Below are 14,462 nucleotides of genomic sequence, written 5' to 3' on the forward strand. Positions count from 1 at the left end.
TTTTGATTAAAAATATATATAAATGGTACGACCCATTTCAGATGCGTCCAAAATTACAACAACAGTGGTTACATATAAACATATGTTTATAAAATTACAACAACAGTGGTTACATGTTTATATGTAACCACTGTTGTTGTAATTTTGGACGCATCTGAAATGGGTCATTTCCCAAGAAGTAAATAAGAAAACTGCGCTCTTTCGAGGACGTGCATTTAGTGGACAGAGTAAGTGTTTGAAACATAGCCTACGTGCACAGTTTCAGGTGAATAATAAAGTTTACCCTCTTTAAATTTAACTTAATGCTGTTAAACTGAATGTATGAAGCAAACTGTTTGCTAAAATATCCACAAAATTAAAAACAACACTGAGCGCGCGGTTTACCTGTCAATCAGATGCGCGTGAAAGTTGTGTTCGTTTATACGACAACATCAGTCTCCCGGTCGCGTTTTCTTTCAGTATCATCATTGATTCAGTTCATTTTTGACATTAAAAAAAAATAATGTGCATTAAGAGCGTTTTGACCCCCCCAAAACAGTGTACTTCACAGTAAGTGCTCTAGATATTATATAGACTCATTAGCAGCAGAGTATAATGTATATGTAATACTATAGTGTACTGCATATACATTATGTACTCTGATGCTGATGACAGATGTTGACGATTGCACAGAGTAAAGGTAAAGTTAAATCTCTGTTAAGGTGCCTTCTTGTCGTCTTTAGCCTTTAACTTATCACATAACAGAATTTAAGTCAATATAGACTAAAAATGTAAATCCATGAATATTTTTTTTCTTTTGCTGCATGCTTTTATGTCCCCACCAATGTCAAAATCAAACCTACTCCCCATGTCATCTTTGAAGGAATTTGTTTTAAAATAAACTAAACAATATTCCCATAAAATATGGATACATATTAAGTCAACATATTAAACCAAAGTATTTATTTTTTTCTAGATATTCTTGGATAATGAAAAACCTACTAAAGATTGGAATTGCATTGCATGTAAAAGTATTTAAATTAGTCAATGCTCACTACATCCCATCAGTAATAAAAACACACTCAAGATATACTTGGACAGAGCACACATTGCAAACAAAGGGCTTGTCCCAATGCCCATACTTGCCTTGTCCACTTGAGATCGTGCGCATGTGACAGAAAGTTAGTGTGCAAAACTGTCCAGGGTCTGAAATATGCCAAAGCTTTTTGCCCTTAATGCACACTAAATCCAGACTACCTCATCAGAGCAGTCCTCGGCCTGCCCCAATACACACACACTTACAGTCTTGGTCACTTGAGAGAGCGTGTGTATGTAACAGGAAGTTAGTGTGCGAGACAGTAGAGGGTTTTAGTAGAAATTTGCAGTGCCTTTAATGCACACTAAATCCACACTATAGCTAATACCTCACCAGAGCAGTATTGGTCCTGTCCCAATATTGCATTCTTGACCTCTTGAGAGCACATGTATACATGCAACAGGAAATAAGTGACTGAAAAATGCCAAAGAGTAGTACACTTAGCGCACACCAAATAAACACTAACTCTAATACTGCTTCGGAGAGGTATTTGAGGCGCATCCCATCATTCATCACGTTCAGAAGTGCCTCAGTTTTGCGTCATGTCTCGGAAAACCTTCCAGTGTAAGTTAAATTAATTAGATGTCACATATAATTTGGTTGTAAAATGTTTTATTGGTGCAGAGATTGTATTTTGTAAAACTTTTGCAAATGAAGCACCACAAGCATGCACTGGTTAAGTATGTCCCATTGAGTAATCAAAAGTCTTAAAACACTTGCAGTCTTCACACCCACTTTGGCCAAACTCTGGGTTATGCTTCATGTAAGTAAATGGTCAAGTGCAGGGAATGCAAGTGTGGGTATTGGGACAGGCCCATCATTTATCAAGGTCAGGAAGTTACGTGCACTGAAATCACACAATGTCAAGGAAAACTTTGCAGTGTAGATGAAAATGAATTTTGTAGTAAAATGTGAAGCGTTGCATATTTTATTGGTACAGAGATGCGTAGGCCCATGTGTACTTTATAAAACTGTGTTTCTTCCGTTTGAGAAGCACCCCACAAGTGTGGGTATTATACATATCTATGATTTGGAGTTGGACAGTCCCAAAGTAGTCACCCCGACAGCATTTTGGTCAGTGTTCCTCCCATCCTGAGGGGGGCGCTAAAGACTTTCATGCGCTCCGACTCTACACACCAAAGATCAGCGTAGTTTGATCGGGCGCTGGGGCGGGGATGAAAGGTGGAAAACATGGCGGCGGCCTTGGAAGAAGATGAAATCGATAATGATGACTATTATTCTTTGTTAAACGTCCGCAGAGAGGTATGACATAATCCTATTTAAGGAGAAGTTTAAGATGAGAGAGTCGCAAGTGAATAGTAAAAGCACGCGCTTTAGATAGCGCGCTTTTAATCAGGATCCTACAGCATGTCGTTAAGCTATGGCTCAGTCAGCAGCACACCGTGACCCTTACTTAACATTGGCTTTATGCAGGAATTTAACTGCATGGTCACTAATCTGACGCATATAATACGTAAATGCCTTCTGTTCTTTTTAGACTTCAATGAGAAGTAAGTGATTCTTGTTGACGCTTCACAACTGTAAAAGTGAAACTGCTACTAAACTGTTGACTTCAATCACGAAAACTCTACAAATTACATTAAAACATTAATCAAACAGTTTTTCTGAGATTATTTTGTCTTTGCCTGCTGTTAAGGTCATTTTAAGGTATAGCTCACCCAAAAGTAAAAACCTTCAGGTTGCTCCAAACCTGTGTAACTTACTTTTGTGGGGGTGTTATGCAGAATTTTAGTCATCTTTTGCTATATAATCAAATCAAATGGTGACTTTGACTTTTTCATTTTGTCTAACCTATGTGGAACAGAACAGAAGAAAAAAAGTTATGTTTTTGGAGAGGGTGTAAATGATGACAGTTTGCATTTTTGAGATAAGAACTGTCACTTTAGTGTGCTTACAGAAGTCTTGTAAGGTTCTTGATTGCCACTTCTGGACTTGATTTTTGCACCTTTTTATTTTATATTCTTCTCCAAAGATCAACGCTGTTGTTTAGGTTTATGATGATTGATCTGTAAGATGAACCATTTCTCTTTAACTGTATATTCAGGCCACACAGGACGAGCTCAAGGCTTCATATCGCCGACTTTGCATGCTCTACCACCCAGACAAGCACAGAGATCCAGAGCTTAAGAGGCAGGCAGAGCAGCTTTTTAACTTGGTGCACCAGGCATATGAAGGTACAATGTTTTTGCACACTCAGCCTTTTAAAGCCTCTGACAAAGCCACTTTTGTTACATTATGTGGAGAAAGTGTTTTGTAATGTTTTAACAAATGGCTTTTCTTTACTGAAAACATATGTTTTTAATACCAACTCACGAATTTTTGATGACTGTGATTTATTTGCTTCTGTAGTACTAAGCGACCCACAATCTAGAGCAATCTATGACATATATGGGAAGAGAGGCCTGGATGTGGAAGGATGGGAGGTAAGTTGAAGATTCGGCATTTGTTAGCGCTCATTTAGCATTTGTTCCATAGTTCTATAACATTTCAAGCAAATAATTTTCCCAGTGGGCTTTTGTGTCATCTTCTTTTTGTGCTCACTACACAATAAAATTTCTAGGTAGTAGAGAGGAAAAGAACGCCAGCAGAGATACGTGAAGAGTATGAGCGACTTCAAAGAGAGAGAGAGGAGAGAAGACTACAGCAAAGGACCAACCCTAAGGTTTGACCTAATGCCTTCAAAGCAGCAGTCACTGTCAACATTAATACAGGTCTCGCTGATTGTTCGCTGTCTCACTCAGGGGACAATAAGCGTGGGTATTGATGCGACAGACCTCTTTGATCACTACGAGGAGGATTATGAAGAGCTCTCTGGTGGTGGTGGCGGCGGCTTGCCGCACATTGAGATCAACAGGATGCACATATCTCAGTCCATAGAGGTACAGTCCTTACATGATGTTTCTTCTAATGTATAACTTCATAGATGCATTACTGTTTAAAGGTTTGGGTCTGTATATTTTTTAAAAGAAATGATTAGCGCTGTCAAATCGATGAATTGTGATTAATCACATCTAACATAAGTTGTTTACATATTATATGTGTGTGTGTATGTATACACACAATTTTATACATGTATGTATATATATTCAAACACACACATACATACACACATATATATATAAATAACATATATTATAAATGCAGCGTGAGTATACATAAGAGTCTTCTTTCATAAACATTTTTAAAAAACCTACCGACCCCAAACTTTTGAACGACAGTAGGCCATCTGTTACTAAATTATGATTAGATACAATGAAAGTATTTACATGTAAATATTCTTTCAGAATAAGGGTCAATGACGTGACATTCTTTTTTTTTTTTTTTTTTTCCCTATTGTATTTGTTAATATTTTTAAAAATACATTTTATATATATACATTGCATATATTTATATTTGTCAATAAGCTTAAACTTTTGATACATAAATACAAAGAGCACATTTCTAAGAGAGAAGTGTTTTAAACTAGATTTTCCTTCCTTTTACAAGATTTTTTCTTTATCATGGAAACACATACAGTGCCATAATACATAAAAGATGTTTACATATAATTCACAAGACAAAAAAATAGCTGAATTTATTAAAATGACCCCATTCAAAAGTTTGTGAACCATTGATTCCTAATACTGTGTGTGGTTACCTGGATGATCTACGACTGTTTGTTTGTTTTGTGACTGTTTGTTTGTTCTGAGCAGTTAGATTGCCCAGCGTTCTTCAGAAAAATCCTCCAGGTCCTGCAGATTCTTCAGATTCCAAGCATTTTTTCCATATTTGAACCCTTTCCAGCAGTGACTGAATGATTTTGAGATCCGTCTTTTCACACTGAGGACAATTGAGGGACTCAAACACAACTATTAAAAAAGGTTCAAACATTCACTGATGCTTCAGAAGGAAACACGATGCATTAAGAGTCGGGGGGTGAAAACTTTTGAACAGGATGAAGAGGTCCAAATTTTTCTTATTTTGTTTAAATATCAGTTTTCTTCATTTAGTACTGCTCTTTGGAAGCAACAGAAGATACCTACATGTTTCCCGGAGACAAATTAAGTACAATTTACCTTGATCTTCAAATTCAAAAAGTTTTCACCCCCCATCTATTAATGCATCGTGTTTCCTTCTGGAGCATCAGTGAATGTTTGAACCTTTTTTAATAGTTGTGTTTGAGTCCCTCAGTTGTCCTCAGTGTGAAAAGACGGATCTCAAAGTCATTCAGTCACTGCTGTAAAGGGTTCAAATATGCAAAAAATGCTTGAAATCTGAAGAATCTGCAGGACCTGGAGGATTTTTCTGAAGAACAGAGCTCAGTTTAACTGCTCAGGACAAACAAGGGACTTATGAACAACCGTCACACAACAAAAAAACAGTCGTAGATCATCCAGGTAACCACACACAGCATTAAGGAATCAATGGTTCAACTTTTGAATGGGGTCATTTTAATAAATTCAGCTATTTTTTTTGTCTTGTGAATTATATGTAAACATCTTTTATGTAAAATATCTTACTCAGGACAGTACTAAATAAAAAATAACATGCATTTTGTATTATCTCTTTTATTTTGTTCATTTTTCACATTTTCACGGATTCTGCAAGGGGTTCACAAACTTTCAAGTGGCACTGTCTATGTCATTAACTCTGATCTTCTGATCTGATTGACTCTATCGTTGCTCCCACAGGCCCCTCTGACAACCTCAGACACAGCCATTCTTTCTGGCTCTCTCTCCACACACAATGGCAACGGGGGAGGAAACGTAAACTTGGCCTTGCGAAGAGTTACCTCGGCTAAGGGGTGGGGAGAGGTGAGGACATTGAGTAAATGCTTTACATACTAATCATGGACTGGATTATAATGTTTGCTGAGCATGAAACCGAACATGATTTATATATGTTTAATACAGGTTGAGTTTGGGGCAGGAGACACACATGGCCCTCTCCTCGGGTTAAAGATTTTCCGTAACTTGACTTCACGCTGGTGAGTCCAGTGCATATCACTGGTGTTTGAGCAAGTTACTTTAATTATGAAACCTTTATTTATGTTTTAGCCGTTTTTGAAAAATGTATGCTATTTTTTTGTTATAAGTTGCATACTATTGAGTATATTGTATACTGAGATATTTTTGTGTTTTTCAGCTTTACAACAGCTCATTGTGGCATGCAGTTTTCATCCCGTGGTATACGGCCGGGTCTCACTACTATGCTTGCACGCCACCTGGACAAAAACACTATGGGTTATTTACAGTGGCGATGGGGAACTCAGTCTTCCATGAATACCAGCATCGTCAGGGACACCAAAAGCAGCCATTTCACCTTTGCTGTGCAGGTCAGTTGCTGTTTTGCACAGACATTGCCTGATCTTTATGCCAAAGTTTTTTTTGTTTCCCCCCCCCCCCAACCATTGTTTTTAGGACTTACCACTTTTTTTTATTGCCATAGTTGGGAATTCCACATACGTTTATTATGATGAGCTACCAGTACAAATTCCAGGATGATGATCAGACCAAGATCAAGGGCTCTGTCAAGTATGTATCTCTGGATGCTGCCTTTTGTCTTTTTGTGTTTTACATATAGATGTTTTTTTTTTTCTTTGGCTACACTTTTAACCAAAAATCTCACACTTCCAGTTTAAAGTGTAATGGTAAAATTTGTCTACCAATATTATTTTATTTTTGAGTATCATTATGCAAAATATTTTTAATAATTATCTATTGACAAGTTTTATTCATGGTTTTTATGATGAAATTAAGATTCTCCCAATAGTATATGTTGGACAGTTTTTTTTTTAATTGAATTCCCTAAATGTGAATTATAATTGCATGCACAAATAAAATGAGCAATAAGAGGTATTTTAATTTTATTTTAGAAATCTAATGTGTATCTGTATGTAAAATTCACCTTTCTTTATATTCATACAGCCTATTTTGAGTTTTTAAGCTTTGTTTCAAGCTTTAGTTGAAGTTAAAGGGTTAGTTCACCCAAAAATGAAGATTGTCGTGTTGTTCCAAACCCATAAGACTTTCATTCATCTTCAGAACACAAATGAAGATATTTTTAATGAAATCTGAGAGTTTTCTGTCCCTCCATTGACAGTCTACGCATTCTCGTGTGTTACGCAGCACGTTTGAGCTTCCGAAAGATGTTTGTTCTTGTGCATCAAGGAGGTTCGGTTGAGCTTTTGTTTATGTTCGCTGATCAATGTTTATCTGTGAATAAAAGCTTAAATTCAAACTGTTCATCATTTAAAGTGTTCGAGTCTTTTCAGAAAATTTGGTCTAAACCAATCAATTCATATGGATTACTTTTACGATCTATTTATTAACTTTTTGAAGACTTAAAGTGGTAGCTGTCAATGGAGGTACAGAAATCACTCAGATTTCATTAAAAACATCTTCATTTGTGTTCCAAAGATGAACGAAGGTCTTACAGGTTTGAAACAACATGAGGGTGAGTGAATGACGACAATTTTCATTTTTGGGTGAGCTATCCCTTTAAGTTAACATTGTATTTTTATTTGATCCATATTATAAATTAAACTGCAGTATTGTTGTGGACCCCCTAGGGGTTGAAGTCTAAAATGAATGTAAACAAAGAGGATCTGTGCATTTGGCCTTGCAGTGTAAATGCAGACTGTGACTGATATCATAGATTCTGTGTTCACATGACCTGCAGTTTATTTGTGGCTAGTCACAACCAATCATTCGTCCTCTCAAATGTTTGATGATTCACATTTTCTGTTTCTAGCCTGTCAATCTAAACAGCACTTGTGTTGCAGGTCAGGGTTTTTCGGTACGGTGGTGGAATACGGTGCCGAGACTAAGATCAGCAGGCACAGTGTCCTGGGTGCTACTGTCAGTGTCGGAGTACCTCAGGGCGTCTCTCTCAAGATCAAGTAATATGCTTTTGATCATTTTGAAGCAGTGTCTCATTAGCAGTTTTTCAGTAGCTCTGAAATTGTGGTGTTTTTGTCTCTCAGGTTGAACCGAGCGAGTCAGACGTACTTCTTCCCCATTCACTTAACAGACCAGCTTCTACCCAGCGCCGTGTTTTATGCCACTGTCGGACCCCTTGTGTTCTACTTGGCCATCCAGCGGCTGGTTATCAGACCTTATGTTCGTGCTCAGCAGGAACAGTAAGCCTTTTTAGCTGATTACATCTGCAAAATTGCAGTCACATTCTCCACCTGTTTCATTTTGTTGTCTTTTATGGGCCAATTGACTTCCAAACACTCTTCTCTGAACTTTATCCCCCGTGAGTCTGGAAAATAATAGACTGAAATCCTTTTAAATGGCTGTGAAACTGAGTTGAAGAGCAAATGGTAAATTAACATTGAACCTTTTGTTTAGGGATCTTGAGAAGCAGCGGGAGAGCTCGGCATCAGACGTCGCCAAGAAAAAGCAAGAGGCAGAAGCAGCTGTGAGTTCATAATGTCTAAATACACTGCAAATAATTTATAATGCATGGCCGTTTAAAGTGGTCATAACTTTCACGGCAGGCGCTTTGTGTTTGGAGAAACAATGAGTTAGCGTCAGGCTATCGTTTCTATCTGCACATCAGTCGCTGTGTCAGGGTGATAAATGTGTGCCTTCACTATGTGCATATACAAGCAGTCTTACTTGAAATCTTTTCTCTAGGTTCTGCTGATGCAAGAGTCGGTGCGTAGAATTATCGAAGCAGAGGAGTCCAGAATGGGTATGACCGCATAACTCCCAATAGCATTGGTCATGACCAAACTATGATTTGAACTTTCTGCTAAGTGAGGATTGGTGACTCAGTGTTCTTGTATTCCAGGTCTGATCATCCTCAATGCCTGGTATGGCAAGTTTGTGACAGACAACAGCCGTAAACACGAAAGGGCAAGGGTCATTGATGTCACGGTGCCTCTACAGTGCCTGGTGAAGGACTCGAAGCTCATTCTCACAGAAGCCTCTAAGGTAAAGCACTTTGTCATTTGTTTTCTTACAAAAGAGAAATAAGGGATGAGAGTATTGAGTTTTTGGAACAGCAATTAATTCACAAAAAGGTTTCTCTAGTAGAAGGATCATGTGACCCTGAAAACTGAAGTAATGACTGCTGAAAATTCAGCTTTGTCATCACAGGAATAAATGAAATATATAAAAATAATTTAACACAAATAAATGACTGAAGCATTAACGTAATTTACGTCACGCAGTTAGATGATCTTAAAAGTCTGGAGTCCACTAAGCATGGAGTCCACTGAGCATCTACATTGTCGCAAACACCTGTAACCCTGGTAGACGGAAATTACTATTCAAACCCTTTAACCTGATTTCACTTTCGAGAGACTTGCGTTATATTTTCAGTGAATTATTCATTCCAGTGTGTTTCGCTTTAAAACACAAGCTCTGTCATATTCTGTGATTGTTTCTGAAGAGCGCGAGCCCTAATGCATCGCGCTGTGTGAAATACAGACTGAACGGAACATCGCTGTATAACCAGATGATACACAAACTACGTTTCTCGGCTGGATAAAGCAAACCAGTGTCTTGCTAGTAAAGTTTTGCAAAGATTGCAATCAAGGTAACGACGATCATGATGATATACAAGAGTTGTATAGTAAGCGTGCATGAGCCCGTTATATTGATGTGCAAACAAACTGTGTATGTTTGCTGTCGATGCACTGATCACACATTGTATTTATGCACAGACACATTTCAGTACATTGTTTCCACACACATTCAGGATAAAGTTTTGATTTGTCACGTGTTTAGTAATTCTGAATTGGGTCCGTGTTATGTGTATGCAGTCAGGTCGAGGTGGTTGGTTTTGTTTTGTTGTTGTTGTTTTTAGCATCCCCATGTGGTCCTGTTTGGTATGGCAACTTGACTTGTCTAAAATGTAAACAAGCTCTTTGCTTTTGCACTGTACATATACTATACACTGTGAATTCAAAAGTTTTTTTTCTGTAATTTTTTTTTTGTTATCATGTGTGTGAATAAATTTAAGAATTATATGGACTCATATCATTTGGTTATTAAAGTGTCCTTTTTTTGGAAAGACACCTAAATTTACTAGCTTGTAGAAAGTACAGTTTTGTGACAATCACCCTTCAATCTGATGGTTTACTTTGCTGGATATAGCAAATTATGACAAAATGAACGTGTGAAGCAAGATAAATGGTGTATGCTTAATTTCACATTAAGTATGCAATAAATTGCAATTAATCACACAAAACGGGTGCGATTAATCACGATTAAAATTTGTAATCTATAAACAGCCCTAATTAAAATTACATTTATTTTACATTGTAATAATATTTCACAATACTACTGTTTTTACTTTGTAAAATATAAGACACTTACATTTTTAAAAAATCTTACCAACCGCAAACTTGTAAAAGGTAGTATGTTTCCTTTATTCCATTGAATGTTGGCATTGTAAAGTGTAGCTTAATGCATTTAAAAGGGGTTCTTTGAAAAAATGTCAATCTCAACATATTGGCCTCAAATGTCCTAATGTTGCACTTCTAATAGTTTTCTACAAAATATTTAACAAACTTTTCCGAAACCCACAAAAAACAAACCTTGAGAAATTGGATCTGCTGCACCCCTAATGTTAAGCGCTGTTGCAGGCATTAATTGGTTGTTTTTGCATGAATGTCCTCAGGCTGGTTTACCAGGCTTCTACGACCCCTGTGTAGGTGAGGAAAAGAGTCTGAAGATGCTGTATCAGTTCAGAGGTGTGATGCACCAAGTTCTGTGTGGTGACACAGAAGCACTCAGGATACCAAAACAATGTGAGTATGCAAATCAAGCACGACAGTCTGCAATTGGTTTTAGAGCATTTATTTTAATCCATGTAATCCTCACTTCATGATGTGTTTACCAGCAGTGAAGATGAATGCTGTTCCCAATTGTAATTCAAAATCCCATGTTCTTTTGTCTTCCCTCTCTCTTGTAGCCCACAGGATTGATAATGACAGTTAGGAACATGTATCTCTTGAGCTAAAAGGGACAGCTTGGACTGGTATAGACTGATGAGACACAGATGTTCTGGAGTAGTGCCCTGGAAAGCACTCTGTGCCCTTAAAAGTCTTCATATACCTATTTATCCTTTATTTTGTTCTGTTTTAAATATTATTCTACATGATGTCTGTTTGAAAATTAGAACATTTAATTGGAACGTTTAATTTGCTGGATTTCCACTAATAAAATGATGGCCTTTCCCAGAAAAAGCTAGACAAAAGATATATATTTGTGTTGGTAGGCCTCCATAACCATTTTTAAACAAAGCCCCTCTTCAAATATGGATCCACAACAGTGCCTGTAATCAGCACTCACCAGAGAGAGCTATTTTACCCTCATTACATCACAGAGAAACCATTGCTGCTTGATCCGACTCACTGAATCCCACAGGAGCTGGTGTACCCCAGCTGTCAACCTTCTTTCTATGTCTGACATTTTGTACCACCGGCTTCTAAATAAAAGATCTTGCAAGTGTTTAGGAGGCAAGGCATGTTCTTAGTGAAACCCTGACTGCTTAATCATCTGCATTATTTTTCTCTTTCATCTCACTCCCTTGAGTCTAATATTTGGAGGCCCACCTCTCGTACTCCACGTCTGCCAGCAGTGTCATAGGAATTGAAGGGGCCAATGCACACAATATGCCGGTACTGTCAATGTGTGCTGGTTGAAGAAACAGAATGTGAACTGTGTACTAAGTCTCATGTAGGGCTAGTCTCCCACCTTGTGTCCAAAGACTTGAATAGCAGTGGATGAAGGAATAATAGTGGATTTTTAGGCTCAATCTCCCTTAATCCCTGCATTTTAGTGCCATATTTCACATAGGGAAGATCTACACCCTTATTACAGTCTTTTGTTGATTTAAACTTTTTGTCTTTTTGGTATTTGGGGTCTTATGAAAGAGAATAAATTTTTTTATTTGAAAAACTGGCTGTACAACACCTCTTCGTTTCCTTTTTGAGTAATATAATTTATATGAAATGTGTTCATTCTGCACACTTGCCATTTGAATGATGATAAAAAAGACAATCTATAATTGTTGGCTGGAGTATTGGTTTTGTTCAAAGGTGTTTATTGTTATACTTAATGGCCAACCACTTGCAGCAAGTATAGACTGTCATTTTTAAAATAAATCATCAAGGAACGACTGAAATGTGTACTGTGTTTGAATGGTATATACAAGAATCAGATTTGTTATTTAAACCTTACATAATGTTTCCTCGACGTAATTAGCAGTGTGATATTTGATATAATTTTATAACTTTACAATAAGATTATATTAAATATTACTTGGCATGAACTAAAAATGAAAAATACTTCTAAAGCATGTATTAATCTTGGTTAATTTCAACATTTACTAATACGTTTTTAAAATCAGAAGTTGTTTCTGTTAATATAATGGACCAAAGCTAATATTAACTAACATTGAACAGTTGCACTAGTAACTAACATTAACACTGATTAATAAATACCGTAACAAATGTATTAGTGTAAAGTGTTTTCTATTTAATCTAAAATATTCTTTTTTTTTTGGGGGGGGGCATAAAATGTTTCATACAAGTCCTATCAAAACCAAAGTACAGATTTATTTGGACTTAAATGTCCAATTACAGAAAAAAAAAAAAAAAAAAAAAACACTTTTCTTCCTTTTGAAGAAACATATTTGTTGCACACAATAACCCCTTTCCCATGACCAAAGTTCAGCCTTCTTTATAGTTCAAAGATGTTTGTGCAACCTGAGGTCTTTATTGCTGCTTGACTAGGTCTTGGAGCCACTGCCACACTGTATTGGGAGCTGTGAATGTCTTTGACGATGTGTGTATCTATAGCTGAGCTGTCGACGCAAAGTCAAAAGTTTTCTTTGAGCATCTTGCAGTTTAATTTTCATTCTTTTTATCACTCTGCATTTGGTCTGCAACCTTCTCTGTAGCCATCTGTTGGCATCTAAAACATTAAACAGACGGGCTTTGGCCATGCATGGATCCGAAAGGGCATAGGTGTGGTCTGCGGCAGCTAAATCCTGGTTAAAAAAAAAAAAAAAAAAGCATTTAATGCATAAGTATTGTATATACACAGAAACATAGGAGTAGGTTGTAAGATAAAATATTCACCTTTGTGTTTTGACAGTAATCCTCTACATTGCTGTGAAAGTCTTGAGCATCCTCATGCATCTCTTCAGTTTGAGTATCCTCAGTGAAAGGAGGTGTCCTATCAGGTGCAATGCCATCACATTTATCAGCAGCAGATTTTAAAGCCCTCTTCAGCCTCTTCCTAGAATTATTTTGCTGACGGTAGAAAGATGACATTGAGACAGATGAAAAGCACACTGTGTATTAGTTGTTTTTAAAATGACTTGATTTACCTTTGCATCCTGATGTGGGGCTGCAAAGAGAGTTGGCACTGCGTTCCACAACAGATTTTTGCGGTTGCCCAAACCACTAAAACAGTCCGGGGTGAAGTGAAGCGAACAAATAACCATGTGCTTCCTTGGCTGGAAGTCGTCACGTCCAATATTATCTAACCATTGTTTCAGAACCGATGGTTTGCTGAAAGGGAACCTGACAAGGGATGATGGTGAATGTCTTGCAAAATATATTTAGCACACCTTTTTTTATATATAATGCCCTAAAAATAATAATGACAGTGAGCTTATCTATCATTACCTACCTGTGGAACGTGATCTCGGGATTTTTGTTATTGTACCTATTTGTGCAATTATATGCAGAACAACTTTTCGGCATCTTTGCCCCGAACAAAGATGGCGGCTATGAAAAGCCCCGCAGTGTCTCAAAAGCTATGACATGAACATGTTCTTTGCTGTATTTTTTGATATATACACATTATATTACAATCAATAACATCACTCTGAGCCAACATTTCCTTACTCACTAAAACAATCACTGTAACGAACTGAATTATATTTATTTCAGTTATGTTTTCCGGTTATTCGTTACTCAAGCTTTTCAAAATAAAAGTCTAATGGTTCTAAATGCACTTTAGTAACTAATTTAAGCAAAGCATATTGGCCTATTTAACACTTCTGGAAAACATTATGATAAATAAAATAAAAAAAACTTTATAGTCAACTTTAAATGTAAGAATAGATTTCACTTGAACATTTTTATATGACACATAATCAGAGCTGTTTAATTAAAGATCCCCCTTTGTCAAAGCTCCATAAAATGAAGCTTGTAAAACAGTTTCCATATTTAAAACATGTAATTATCATTTAATTATAACGCTCATTTGCTTAGGTAACAATTGTTAAATTGGTCGAGTTCGTCCTCAGGACCTTGATATTTTCATTTTCTTTGCTGTATTTTACTTTAAATAACGCTTTGAGATCGTTTTATGTAGTAGACACCCATAGAGAAATTTTAAAGCACAAAAAAATA

At 36.8% G+C, this 14,462-nt stretch overlaps 2 protein-coding genes across 2 annotated transcripts; one reads left to right on the forward strand and one right to left on the reverse strand.

Moving 5' to 3' along the window:
• Positions 1-2,173: 2,173 nt before the first annotated feature.
• Positions 2,174-11,994, forward strand: dnajc11a (DnaJ (Hsp40) homolog, subfamily C, member 11a). The gene is made up of 16 exons (XM_051878983.1): positions 2,174-2,338; positions 3,141-3,270; positions 3,446-3,519; positions 3,657-3,758; positions 3,838-3,975; positions 5,767-5,889; positions 5,989-6,062; positions 6,221-6,410; positions 6,524-6,609; positions 7,860-7,976; positions 8,061-8,216; positions 8,431-8,500; positions 8,719-8,776; positions 8,876-9,018; positions 10,712-10,841; positions 11,006-11,994. The coding sequence occupies exons 1-16, from the start codon at positions 2,267-2,269 to the stop codon at positions 11,029-11,031; spliced, it is 1,689 nt and encodes a 562-aa protein (XP_051734943.1). The 5' UTR covers positions 2,174-2,266; the 3' UTR covers positions 11,032-11,994.
• A 592-nt stretch (positions 11,995-12,586) lies between these two features.
• thap3 (THAP domain containing, apoptosis associated protein 3) lies at positions 12,587-14,379 on the reverse strand. The gene is made up of 4 exons (XM_051878988.1): positions 13,735-14,379; positions 13,430-13,625; positions 13,179-13,352; positions 12,587-13,087 (listed from the first exon to the last, which is right to left on the reverse strand). The coding sequence occupies exons 1-4, from the start codon at positions 13,806-13,808 to the stop codon at positions 12,827-12,829; spliced, it is 705 nt and encodes a 234-aa protein (XP_051734948.1). The 5' UTR covers positions 13,809-14,379; the 3' UTR covers positions 12,587-12,826.
• Between the last annotated feature and the right edge of the window lie 83 nt (positions 14,380-14,462).

Source organism: Ctenopharyngodon idella, chromosome 22 (assembly GCF_019924925.1).
Source record: "Ctenopharyngodon idella isolate HZGC_01 chromosome 22, HZGC01, whole genome shotgun sequence".
In the NCBI taxonomy this organism is placed as follows: Eukaryota; Metazoa; Chordata; class Actinopteri; order Cypriniformes; family Xenocyprididae; genus Ctenopharyngodon; species Ctenopharyngodon idella.

Bases quoted from the DNA above. Each gene is read 5' to 3' on its own strand.
- dnajc11a (XM_051878983.1), top strand. From the start codon at position 2,267: ATGGCGGCGGCCTTGGAAGAAGATGAAATCGATAATGATGACTATTAT. The intron at 3,271-3,445 runs GTACAATGTTTT...TTGCTTCTGTAG, and splicing joins GGTGCACCAGGCATATGAAG to TACTAAGCGACCCACAATCT. The intron at 6,610-7,859 runs GTATGTATCTCT...CTTGTGTTGCAG, and splicing joins AAGATCAAGGGCTCTGTCAA to GTCAGGGTTTTTCGGTACGG.
- thap3 (XM_051878988.1), bottom strand. From the start codon at position 13,808: ATGCCGAAAAGTTGTTCTGCATATAATTGCACAAATAGGTACAATAAC. The intron at 13,626-13,734 runs GTAGGTAATGAT...ATCCCTTGTCAG, and splicing joins CCCGAGATCACGTTCCACAG to GTTCCCTTTCAGCAAACCAT. The intron at 13,353-13,429 runs GTAAATCAAGTC...TTCTACCGTCAG, and splicing joins CCCCACATCAGGATGCAAAG to CAAAATAATTCTAGGAAGAG.